General features: G+C 40.6%; 1 protein-coding gene across 2 annotated transcripts in view; it reads left to right on the plus strand.

Moving 5' to 3' along the window:
* Nucleotides 1–12,526, plus strand: part of LOC147259098 (cGMP-inhibited 3',5'-cyclic phosphodiesterase 3A-like) — a 68,314-nt gene extending 55,788 nt beyond the window's left edge. The window contains exons 5-14 of one of the 2 annotated variants that reach the window (XM_086209328.1): nucleotides 672–745; nucleotides 1,619–1,770; nucleotides 1,893–2,030; nucleotides 2,254–2,365; nucleotides 2,583–2,696; nucleotides 3,286–3,485; nucleotides 4,346–4,549; nucleotides 5,520–5,681; nucleotides 7,173–7,428; nucleotides 7,983–12,526. In XM_086209328.1, the coding sequence (XP_086065454.1) occupies nucleotides 672–745; nucleotides 1,619–1,770; nucleotides 1,893–2,030; nucleotides 2,254–2,365; nucleotides 2,583–2,696; nucleotides 3,286–3,485; nucleotides 4,346–4,549; nucleotides 5,520–5,681; nucleotides 7,173–7,428; nucleotides 7,983–8,272 (1,702 nt within the window). In that variant the 3' untranslated portion in view covers nucleotides 8,273–12,526. The remainder of the gene's footprint in view (nucleotides 1–671; nucleotides 746–1,618; nucleotides 1,771–1,892; nucleotides 2,031–2,253; nucleotides 2,366–2,582; nucleotides 2,697–3,285; nucleotides 3,486–4,345; nucleotides 4,550–5,519; nucleotides 5,682–7,172; nucleotides 7,429–7,982) is intronic. The other variant, XM_086209329.1, reaches the window with a different exon arrangement.
* Nucleotides 12,527–12,844: the final 318 nt, after the last annotated feature.

The following is a 12,844-nucleotide window of genomic DNA, read 5'->3' on the forward strand; positions in this document are numbered from 1 at the left end:
GCAGGTTTTACAACATTTAAGGAGAGGTATTTTAATTGGAACCACCTACAACCTGACAGTGGCCTCAGAGGAGAAACACGGAAAAGCTGTTGGGAGCAGATCGGGAGGCTCCCCGTGGTGTCACACCGACACCGGTCTGTCGTTAATCTGAAAATGATGGACTCCCCGCCTAATGAGTCTTTTATAACAGCACCAATAACAGCGACTGTTTCGAATTTGCCATACAAATCCATAAAATTCACAAATGATTTTTTTTTCTCGTCACATCTGCACAGTGTCTGTTTAGTATGGGGACAGCACAGTAGGAATCCCATTAAGTTTTTGTCTTGATAATTTCTGCCAACTGGTGAGACATCAAAGACAGATGTAGCGAATGGCATTATTCCCATGATTTTGGCTCAGGTACAGACAGCCTATTTTGTTTTCTACAAGCAATAACACATGTACAATTCTGTCTTTGTCCCTCCCAGTGCTTTTTATATGAATATTCACTTTTTGGGCTTGATTGTTTTTTTTAATCAAATAACCAAAAGCAACTTTGATGGTAGACACCGTCGGAGGATTATTTAAAATTTGCTTCAAAACACATTTCTGCATTCGATTCTGCTGTTACGGTCCATGTAGCTAATCCTCTTTTCCATTCTAACTTGTTAAAATATTCTTGTCCACAGTTGCGGGAGACCATACATCAGGCTGAGCCATGGGGAGGGCTCTATAGACAAGGGAGACAGGATACCACGGTCAGGTACGCACTCAGGCTGCTCTCATTCTATCAACCACTCCCATTAAGCAGCATGTTTAGAGTGTTATTGGATGTATGATCTGTCATTTTTTCCCCCTCCTTCACATTCACAATGACAAGTTTTCATTGAAAAACAAAATTTTTCCACATTTGCACATCCATGTAACTCAGGAGGTTTCAATGTTTGGGAAGTCTGCTAACACCCCTGCCAGTTCGGAAACTCCAGCATTGCTTTGTCGAGACAGTAGACCTCTGAACAGGATGGCATGGTCACCAAACTGATTGCCTGGCCTGTTAATGCAAATGAATACTGAAGTCACAGAAAATTGAAAAAAAAAACAAAACAAAACACAAGCTTGCTGCATACAGTATATTTGCAACTTTTATAGAACAAGTCAACTTCTTGTTTTCACATACAAAAAAATCCAACCCGAGAACTTTTCAAATCTATTGACACACGATCTGGCACGCTAGGACTGTTGTTTCTGATTTTGCATATTGATTGAAGAAGAAAAGCAGCAGGATAGGAATTACTTTGAGCTCCCTGTGAAATGCTAGGTGTCATTCTGTCATGATCACACAGTAAAACAATTTTCAACTTCATACAGCTTAACATTTAAAAAACACTCATGGCTTGAAATTAAAGACATACCGAGCTCAGATCATCCAAAACACTAGATCGCAATGCAACACAATGCTACAACCAGAAACAAAAACACATTTTGTGCTGTATTAACTCACCATCATCATTTTGAAAAATTACAGAAGATAGCTAACAAGACAAAGACTAACTCAGCTCCCCCAAAAAAGAATAACAATGTATTCTTTCCTCTAAAAGGCACGAGTGTGACGTCTTTTTATTACCTCTTTTAATAGCAGAGGATCAAGTGGTTGTGTCATCAGACTATGACAGCACCCACGAAGCCAACCACAGTGACAGCAGTGATGTAGCACATACAGAGGAGGACACAGAAGGAGGAAAAACCTCTACTCAGAATGTCATCCTCCACTCACTAATACCTCCTGAGGTAAGATGAGGCAGAACTCAAGTCGCGTTAGGAGCCTCTGATACCTCCGTACAAACGGAGTTACACAGGAACAAGTGTTATGCCCACTTCTCTGGTTACTTTTCATCATGTGTCACTTATAGGACAAACCTATTCTGGCTCCAGAGCCGTTGATAATGGAGGACCTAGAGCCTTTGATGAGTCAGCTAAACAATTGGAACTTCCCCATCTTCAGCTTGATGGAGAAGACTAGCGGGAAATGTGGACGGATCCTCAGTCAGGTGAGTGCACAGTGATGACCAGGGTCGCAATCTGATGAAATCATACAAGATTTGGACCAAAAAAAATAAACAATTAAATGCTTAAAAAGTATTGAAATCACTGAGAAACATTATTTTCCTCACATATAGTTGCATATCTGTGCCTTCTCTTGCTTGTAATATATTATTCACTCAAACCAAGGTGACGTTCACAGAACCTCTGAGAGTTAGATTTTTGTTTTAGGTCTCTTACAGGCTTTTTGAAGACACCGGCCTGTTTGAGACCTTCAAGATTCCCGTCAAAGAATTCATGAACTACTTCCATGCCCTTGAGAATGGTTACAGAGACATACCATGTAAGATACATTTATCTCTGCTCCCCCCCTCCCCCGTCATTCAGAGTAACCTTATTTGCAGCTGTAGCATTAAAATCAGCCACTAGGGGGGAATATTACATCGTTAGTCACAAATTAATGACTGAGAACAGCTTTTATGTGAACGCTATCAATAAAAGTAACCCAACACTGCACCCTAGTGGAGGAGACCTGAACAGTCTTTTATTTCCTGACCCAGATCACAACAGGGTCCATGCCACAGATGTGCTCCATGCAGTCTGGTACCTCACCACACAGCCTGTTCCAGGTCTGCCCAGCCTCATTACTGACCACGGATCTGCCAGTGACTCAGGTCTGTACACAACTGATCTTGGTGACAGTGAGCTCTTGAGTTGATACCAGCAAAGAGAACAAATGTGCTCACAAAAGCTTTTATTTTCAGCTGTGTAAACTTTTTCTAAGCCATTCATGACTGAACAAAGATTTTCTATATGTAGGCCAGACTTCATTCTATTTTGATTTTTCCATGCCCCTGCAGCCTCACTTTCAGCAGTCTTGTTAATGTCAGACCAAGAAACCTGCAGGAGTGTGTCTTCTTATCCAACTCAGTTTGTCTTATCTTACTCAGGCTTTCGGCACTTGCTTTTACGTACCAAACACTATTTGAAGTTTAGAACAGCATGAAATTGCAGGCAGATTAGAATTCCCTCTCCCTTTCCATAACCTCATTTGTATGCCTTACTAGGGCGATCCCTTTGATCCACATATAAGTGGATTTGAGTGTTCAAATATGTGTATGTGTGTGTGTGCGTGCGTGTGTGTGCTCACGCGTTTGCGCGCATGTGTGTGTGTGTATGCACACGTGTGGTGAATGTGTGTTTGTGTAAATTGCACCACCCTGTACCTCACCCTCTACCTTTTGTCTGCTCCCCTGTGGCTAGACTCTGACAGTGGAATAACTCACAGTCATATGGGCTTCCTGGTTTCAAAGACCTACACTGTGTCAGAGGATGGTTATGGCTGCCTCTCCGGCCTCATACCTGCTCTGGAGCTCATGGCCCTCTATGTAGCTGCCGCAATGCATGACTATGACCACCCTGGGCGGACCAATGCCTTCCTAGTGGCCACCAGCGCCCCACAGGTACTCAAGATATTCAATTCATCATTTGGAACAGACGTAGTATCAGTATTAGAGGATTTTAATCTTCTCTACCTAGTCCATCTATTGGCAAGGTTCATCTATTCAGAGATCTCCTGTTTCTCCAAGTTGTAGAAAAGTTTTCAACAGAACTATCAGCCAAGTTTAATCACGAGTTACTTCTGCATCCTCGTAACAATCTGACAGTTGATAATTTTTGAATTGCTCAATCATCCAGCTTAACCTGCTTAAGCTTAGTGGGGGTCACGGAGGTAGCACTTCTGGCAGGGGACATCAGACTTCCTTTTCCTCAGTAACATTAGCTAGCTCTGACTAGGGGACACCGAAGCATTCCCGGGCCAGCGTGAAGATAATACTTCTGCCTGGTCCTCAGTCTGCCCTGTGGCCTCCTCCCAGCAGCCTAGAAAACCTCCCTTGGGAGTTGACCAGAGGGCATCCTTACTAGATGCCCAAACCACCTCAATTGTTCAACCAGATCAAGAGCAAAAGAGGCTGCTGGAGCACACAGATCAGCTTTGACAGTATTTATTCAGGTGCACAGCTGACCTTCTTCAGAGCATTGACAGGTGGAATTGCGTGTATTTCCTTTTCTCTCTTCAAACAGATACACTATTTTGTCTGTCTTTTAATGTCTCCTAAATCCAGGTAAACAGTCTCTCAGAATACTTCTTCTAACTTTTAGGTATTTTTGTAGTTTATGTAAATCTAAAGCGTGTGTGTGTGTGTGTGTGTGTGTGTGTGTGATTGTGTGATTGTGTGTGTGTGTGTGTGTGTGTGTGTGTGTGTGTGTGTGTGTGTGTGTGTGTGTGTGTGTGTGTGTGTGTGTGTGTGCGCGCGCACAGGCAGTGCTCTACAATGACCGCTCGGTTCTGGAAAACCACCACGCTGCCTCAGCCTGGAACCTCTTCATGTCCCGGCCAGAGTTCAACTTCCTTGTCAACCTGGACCATGTAGAATTCAAGCGTTTCCGTTTCCTGGTCATCGAGGCCATACTGGCCACTGATTTGAAGAAGCACTTTGATTTTCTTGCTGAGTTCAATGCTAAGGTAGTTTTAAAAATTGAGTTTGCATCATATCGCTAGACTTTATAATAATATTCCAAACATCCTGGTTTATATATCTAATTATATTGTTATTGGAACCAAATTGTCTTAGTCTGGAACACTTCAAATGAATCAGAATATTATTCATTCAGGCAAGTTTGTTCTATAAAGGTGCTTTCAAAAATGTTAATATCACAGCTTTATTTGAAGGACTGTTCTTTGTGCAGAACATTGAAGTACTTTCAATATGTTCAGCGGTGTCCTGGAGCTTTTCAGGAATTCCTGCAGACAGAATGTTGGCCCTGGATTTGAGGGTCTCGGGTTTTTCCATTGTGAATATTAGCACAGGGGTGGTGCTTGATGGCCAGGGTCTGTTAGCTGGCACAGAGTTTGCTGGCTTGGCAGTAAATGTATCAACAATCATTCTCACTTTATTGCAGACTGCTGCTCTTCTTGGAAAATAAATTAGCCTTTTGTGAAGTACCCATCAAACCTTGCACTTGATCTGCTCAGCTTCCCAGATTAGAATGATAAGAACTCTGGGAGTGAGTGATCTTCCCTCTCAAGACTGAAGCTCATTATGTCTAACTAGAAAACCCATTTGTCTTCAGCTGATTGTTTCAGCATTGGGAGTAATGCCTTATTCACATGTTTTAGTGTTGGAAAGTTCTTCGAAACAAGTTGATAATCAAAAATACCATTGGTCTTACCAGGAGACTTCACGACTAACTCAGAAAAGTAAAGCGGTCAAGCCTGAAGTGAAATGCAAAAGTTACATTTAAATGGATTTTAGTCTGTATACATTTAGTTTTATTCATGTTGTGTCTTTTCTCTGTGTAAATTCTGATTGAGTACAATGTAATGAATAAAATACACTATCTTAACACCCCAGGTCAGTGCCATCACGTTTAAAGAATATGTAGACACTGTTTTCTTTTCAATACATTTTAACATGTGGTTGTTAATCCTCCAGGTGGGGGATGATCCAACTACAGGTATTGATTGGTCCAATGAGAACGACAGATTGCTTGTCTGCCAGATGTGCATAAAGCTGGCTGACATCAATGGGCCTCTGAAGGTCAAGGACTTGCATCTGCAGTGGACAGAGGGCATTGTCAACGAGTTCTATGAACAGGTATGTCCGCCCTTGTTTGCACACTACAAATTACATTATTCACTCTGATGTAGGAATATGGGGGTTCAGCACTTGCCTGGTTTTAATCCTCCCTCACTGGGAGCCATAGCCCATCATCCCTCCTCAGGGGTGCCCCAAGACCAGTTGCTGGGGCCCCTGCGCTGTGAAATATACACTTTCTGTTTATCCACTAGTGTTGCTTCCAGTATCATTCCTAGGCTAGATGATACCAGACAATACCATCATTCCCACTTGATAACCACAGTCTTGGATTTCATGGCAAAAATATCTGCGTGGCAATACTTTCACAGTGTAGTTTTATGCCTCATGTTTTATATTCAGTGCTTCTATAACAAATTGAATCAAGGCTTTCCCTAAACCTAATACCAGCCAAAGTGACATTTCTTACACTTTGTCCCAGTGGCACTGAATTACCTCTAATCTCTGCTAATTACCTCTGGGTCAAGCACACCACCCCTGCTGCTTTAGCAAGGTGACACAATAATATTGTTACAAGTCACTTGGAAGGCTGTGGGAAATGCTGCAAAGTAGTGCTGCGACAGCACATGAAGTGGTGCAAGCAGGGTAGAGAAGCAGCATCTGAATACAGCGACTGACTTGAGAGCTCCGGAGTTCCAGAAAAATAGGCAACAGGACAACTTGTCATTACAGAACATGTTGCAACATGCGTTCGCTTAGTCATCCAGTGCTAGAAACCATGTTGCCAAAAGCTCGTAGAGGAGATTTGCTCACCATAGTGAGACACTTTCTCAGTAGACTGTGACGTGTGTATTGGGACGTTTTGAATTTATGTAAAAACGATTGTAACAGTTACATAGCTCCATGTATAACATTAAGCTTTCTCAATTAATATACAGTTTGACACTTAATGAAGAACCAGTTACATATATTAATTTATTAAACATCTCATTTCATGATGGGAGACAACATTCTTTGTGTTAGCAACTCACTGCTCAACTGACAGAGACATTTTCTGTACCGTGTGTGAGTTGGCACCTTGAGTTTGTTAGCAAGCCAACCAGAAAACACTGCAGTAGCTGAGGTTCATTCCCACACATATACAGTAGGTCTCATGTTTTTCACACAAGCTGCTGTACCTCACCTTCACACCATTATTCCCTATTTGTAAGGAATTTTAATTTAGATTAAAGTAGGTCCCGTCAGCTCCAGTTATTTCCAAGAAAATAACCAAAATTTAACTGGAAATTCATAGAAACGTATATATTATAGGGACACATTTGGTGGTGATCACTTCGATCATTCATTCCAACTGTCATACTGCACGTTTTGTAGGCTCTTCTGTTTTGCTGTAAACACCAAACTTCAAACCCAAGTCTTCCTGTATTTGCTTGCATTTATACCAGTTTCACCTATTCATTTTGGCCTCTGTTGTTCAGTTCTATGTGATGAAACTCTGACCGTGCTGCATTCATATATCTGGTAATTACTACAAGTGTCATGCATACATAGGGAGATGAAGAGTCTAGTCTCGGCCTGCCTATCAGCCCCTTCATGGACCGGGCAGCACCACAGCTAGCCAAACTCCAGGAATCTTTCATTACACACATTGTGGGACCACTGTGCAACTCATATGACTCAGCCAGCCTCATGCCTGGACGATGGGTGGAACCTAATCCGGACGAAGAGCCAGAAAGCACGGAGAATGAGGATGAGGATGAGGAGGATACCGCTGAGGAAGACACATCCACCAGCTCAGAGGCATCACGTAAGCACACATCTGCTATACAGCTTTAAACCTGAAGTAGTGGGACAAGCATGAACTAGAGGTGGTTTTAAAATGGAGGTAAAACATAGGTTTAATATCATGTGAAAAAAATACCAAATAACCAGTTAATTAGATATTCAGTTGAACTTTTGACAATTCTCTTCATTTTTGAACAAGGCACAACTAATGACTCAAAAATGCATCATGTATGTAAAGAACGGCAGTCGTCTGTTTACATTTGCTGTTGTTTCAGCCCTCCTGGATGATACAATATGATTCCAGGAAGGGGGAAGTGATTCTAGTACCCAAACATTGCCTATCACTGATTTATCTTGTTTGAACAAGACTCCACCATGAAAGCGCGGCCCTATTTATTATTTCTACTTTGAAGCTAATTTATAAAAGAAATGACATCTTAATATGTAGCAAATCCTTAATCTGGTTAGACTAGAAACAGGATTTACCCTTGAGGGTCTGTAAATGATCTCCCAATAAATCAGGATTTCCAGTTAAGTTGTTTTTGGATTGTTGATTTTTTTTCTCTTTCTCTTCAGAGAAAGCTGCTTCCAAGAAGAGGAGGAAAGTCTTCTGCCAGATCACCCAACACCTCCTGGAGAACCACGAGATGTGGAAGAAGGTGATTGCCGAGGAGGCACAGAAACAGGGCCAGGGAGCAGAGTCCGGTCATTTAAACAATGTAGCAGAACCAATCTTGGCTATTCATGAGGAGGAAGAGGAGCCCGGCAGTAGAGAGGAGCTGGTAGAGGGAGAGGATCCAGAGGAGGGGGTGGAGGATCCAGAGTGGCCTGTGTCTCCGCAGGAAGGGGAGGTGGACCCAGAGTGAATGAACCCATGGGAAACATGGCGTCAGTCGGGACAAGGACATGAAGAATATTTCTTTTTTGGTATCCTATCAACTGACTCCTGTTTTTGCCAGCACATCACTTAGACACAACACTGTAGATGTTTGGGAAATGTGTGCCTATAAAGAAAAAGAAAAAAAAAACAGGGTGGGAAAATTTGTGCTTTTACACATTTTATCTAATATCTTGTTTCACCAAACATTTAAAGGAGCTTTCCATATTGCAATACGGGATTATCCATGTACTTTGGGATTCAGACTCTTTTGCTACTGCCAAGAGAGGAGGAAGACTGGCTGCACAGACCTCAACCACAGTGTGGTAACACAGGACTGCAGAAATTTGCTGCCAATTTATACATAATTATTTTCTGAATGCAATTATATATAGACATCACCATTACTTGTACTTGTGTTTCAATTATAGCAAGAGATTTTGAGGTCTGACGTGGACCGTATATATGGATTATAAAGGGAGTTAATCAAATGAGGAACATTGGTGCATCTTCCTTTTGCCAAATTTAATCACTCACCCATGGGCTTTGGTATTCACAATCAGATATTTATTTTACATTTGTTGCCAAAGTACTTTATACCATTAAGTGTAGCCATATAAGTTTAAGAAAGGAGACTTCATGCTCCTCATAGTCTTTTTGTATGTGTCTTTAAATCATTGCGCTCGTATGCACCATTCCTCCACTGAAAACATCCATACAGTACATTTGAGTATTTGTGTTGTCTTTCATCTCCAATCCTGAGATACAAACACAATAACTGAAGGCGTCATTATGCCTAAAATTGTAGCCTGCACTGACAAAGCAACCGTGTTTTGTAGGAATTTGAATCTGTCCTGAATACAAAGCAAAAAAAAGGGAACAAACATACTCTGCATAAACACCGTAGCGGTATTTAGGGGGAAAAAATAAGGGAAAGAAACAAATAAAAGCAGTAATCCTACACTCATAAGACACAATAAAGAAGCTTTTATATAAAACTGAATACATGTAATGCTACAGCGTTCTTTGTCATTAGATATAAGCAGTCAAAACAATGCAACGTCCTTTTACTTCACTATCCATTTTTACTCTTTGACTGAGTTCTCCCTCTGTATGCTATTTAATAGTTACTGGAGCACCTGTGATGCTGAACTTTAACCCTCAGGAAACCTTCTACTGTTGAGATTCAAAGTTTATTACCTGTGAGGACAACAACAACAACAACAACATGCTGGTATATCAAGGTAGTTTAGACCATGTGCATAAACGGCTTAGAGCAAAGCTGAGTTCTATGCCACAACTCACCACTTTATTTTTTTCCTTTTATAACATCTTTGCAGATAAGCACAGAGAGTCTGAGTTTCTCTCCTGGCACCTCAGGGAGACATTAATTCTTTAGGAGCAGACAGTATGCGTGGGACTTGTCAGTTGGATGAAGCTCTTCTGCAACCTACCTGTCTTATAAATAAAATCCGTTGCAGTGATGATACATGTCGGAAATTATTCGGGCAAATATAGCCAGAAATATTTTCCACATATAAAGAATGTTGTCTAAAATCTACTTTGATTAAAGAGCGAGCTATGTTGCTACGTTTCCCTCCTCAAACAGTCATATTTGTCAGATGACCTGCCCTCTGCTCAACGTACTCTGACAAATGGTGGGGGAAGCTAGTGAGAGCTAAACAATGTCTGAAGGTTGAAGTTCTTTCTTCACTGACACTAATATGCACTGGATAGATCAAGTATGATTCACCTTCTCAGCTGTGACCAGGGCCCCAATCACGACTAAAATGTGTTATTTGATCCTTTTCACTCTGTAACTCATTTGCAGTTCATTTGGAGTTCACCCCAACTGGCTCTAAAATTTTGTGAAGCTTCAGTTTTTTGCACAACTATGATTTTATAACATGGGATAGGCTCCTCCAGCCCCCCCCCCCCCCGACCCCCCGATAAGTGGTATAGAAAATGGACTTATGAATGGATGGAGGATTTTAGGAACATGCAAACTTTTGGCACGACCACAGAGTTTAATTGTTATCATTACATCAGTGATACGATTTGTTTAAACATGATGAGCATCAATAGCATGTTCTTCACAGAGACTGATGGCATAAATGTCCTGACTTGATCCATGAGACTAAACAACAGTAATGATGCAGTATTGTAAGAGTCATGTGATGCCCCTCAGTTTTATCTTGAGGGAAAATCCATTGTGCATTTGACTGCAGAGTTAATGTAGTTGGAAGCAGAAATATCCCACTCTTCTTTAATAATTCATGTTAATGTTGAACAAGTGTGAGATAGTAAGTAGATCTTGAGTTAAATGAGGATAGTCCGCAACACTGATTTGGCGTGCCACATATGAGTGCAGTGAGGCAACATGTATTGAATTATCCACTGCTAATCTTGCAGAGTTCTCATGACCTACATGCAAGTTTGCGTTGCTTATGCAACACTCTCAACTCAGAGTGCATCACCACTCTATTCAAAAGTCTCTAATGGCTGTAAACATCGACAAGCTGAGAAGCATGGATGGCAACCGCCAGAAAAGATGTTATAAATCTCTGACCACAGTGTCATCCATGACAGACTTGTGTGTGTGTGTGTGTGTGTGTGTGTGTGTGTGTGTGTGTGTGTGTGTGTGTGTGTGTGTGTGTGTGTGTGCCGAGTCAAATAAATTGAAGGTAATTTGTTGGCTGACTCCTTACAAAGTCATTAGACGATGTTCTCAGAACGAGTTCAGTCTCCTCTGGTCTCAGATATGTCATTGAACATGCCTGCTGCTCTGATCCACCTTGAATGAGCTCGAATCACTACAGACACATTTTATTCAGTTTAAAAAGTTTTTGTAAAAGGATCCAAAATTGGGAATGCATCATCAACTTCTCTTTTTCATTTCATGCTTGCACATTCTATTATTACAGAAAAAAACTCACCAAAAATCCCTCTTTTGTGAATGTATATTTGTTACACAGGAACCGTAAGGGAGTGTCCATTTACGTCAATGTCTATTTGAACTATTCCACTGGCCACTCCAATGCATCTACAGTTAAGTAAAGAAGGTTGAGGTGATGCTGTACGTAATTATTCTCATATTAAATTGTTATTTGCAGAAGATTCTGTAGCATATTTCTTCTTGCGCTTCCTCTTCTGCTTAAGCCTGAGGATTGGAGATCTTCACTGGCGACAGTAGCCAACCATTCATTCATTTTGCATCTGTAAAGGTGACAGGATTCTGGCCATGGTGGAAATTATTTTACAGCGGACAATGGTTGCATTTGGCCCCCAGTCACATCAGTCTGAAGTCAGTATTTGCATTTGAGCCAATACATTACACCAGTTTTGTACTTCTTATGTCTTGATTGATTTTACCCGAGTGTCAGTACTTAATCACACTTGTAGCATAATTGTAATCATAAGAACCAAACGAGCTTTACAATTATGTAAACAAAATTTAGATGAGTATTTTTATATAGTTGACACATGATTAAATAATGCATTTCTTTCTTCTCACCAGTACCTTGCACTTATCACATGTACTAATAATACTTACACCATGAAGAATATGTCCAAATACACAGTGTGTGAAAGTTAAATCATTTCTTTACAGGTTGATGCTCCATTTTGTACAATAAACATATATGCTGTACAGTAAAGAAATTTTAAAACTACAAAACTCTTTTAGATATACATTATTTATTTTTACCATTTTGTAATTTAGACACTATACTGTAGCTTCAATATTGCCAGACTTACTGGAAGTGCCTATTGGTATTATGTATCATACAGTGAATATATTTGAAGATAATTAGAAGTTGTCACAATCTGAACTATGTGGATGTTGTAATGTGAATACATTGAATTACAAGACTATAATTTCTGTGGTATATCCCTGTGTCCGTCTGTCAGTTTTTGTATGTATTTATATTCTTATAGTTTACAGTCGTGCAGCTCTGCGAGGCCGCACAGGGAGATGAACGCTAACGTCGACATTTAAACACGCTTGCAATGATAATGGTAATGTGCTGATGCAAGGCAAGTATAATGATTATCACCAAGATCATCTTAATTCAGTGTGCTAGCATGTTAATATTTGAATATTTACAATGAACACAGAAGACAGCTAAGGACGACTGAGTGTATTATCAATCAGTATTGTCATAGAGTGTAAGACTTGTCCCTGCCTGGTGTTACCCCCATGGAGTTGGTGAACGAAGGCATTCTGTGACAAACACAGCAGAAAATAAACGATACAAAACCTAGTAACTTGTTACTATAGGTCATGTGACAGTGGAACTATTGAAAGAAGAAAATGTTGTTCTGCATTGCAGGAAAAACAATACATTTAGCAGAAAGGGACGGTGAATTGAGGTGGTCCTATATTTCTGGTCTACTAATAGCTGGTACTGGTTTGTAACCCTGTCATAAATTTTGCAGTATATTGAAAGCATCATCAGTTTTCAAAGGCAGTAGAATGCATTAAAATGCACGTGTCCAGTCTTGTACTGTTAGATGGTATAAAAAAATTGTAGTCCCTGTGATACTTGACAAGGTCGTTACT

Source organism: Aulostomus chinensis, chromosome 7, assembly GCF_037954235.1.
Source record: "Aulostomus chinensis isolate RoL2024-O1b breed Wild chromosome 7, RoL_Achi_v1.0, whole genome shotgun sequence".
NCBI lineage: Eukaryota > Metazoa > Chordata > Actinopteri > Syngnathiformes > Aulostomidae > Aulostomus > Aulostomus chinensis.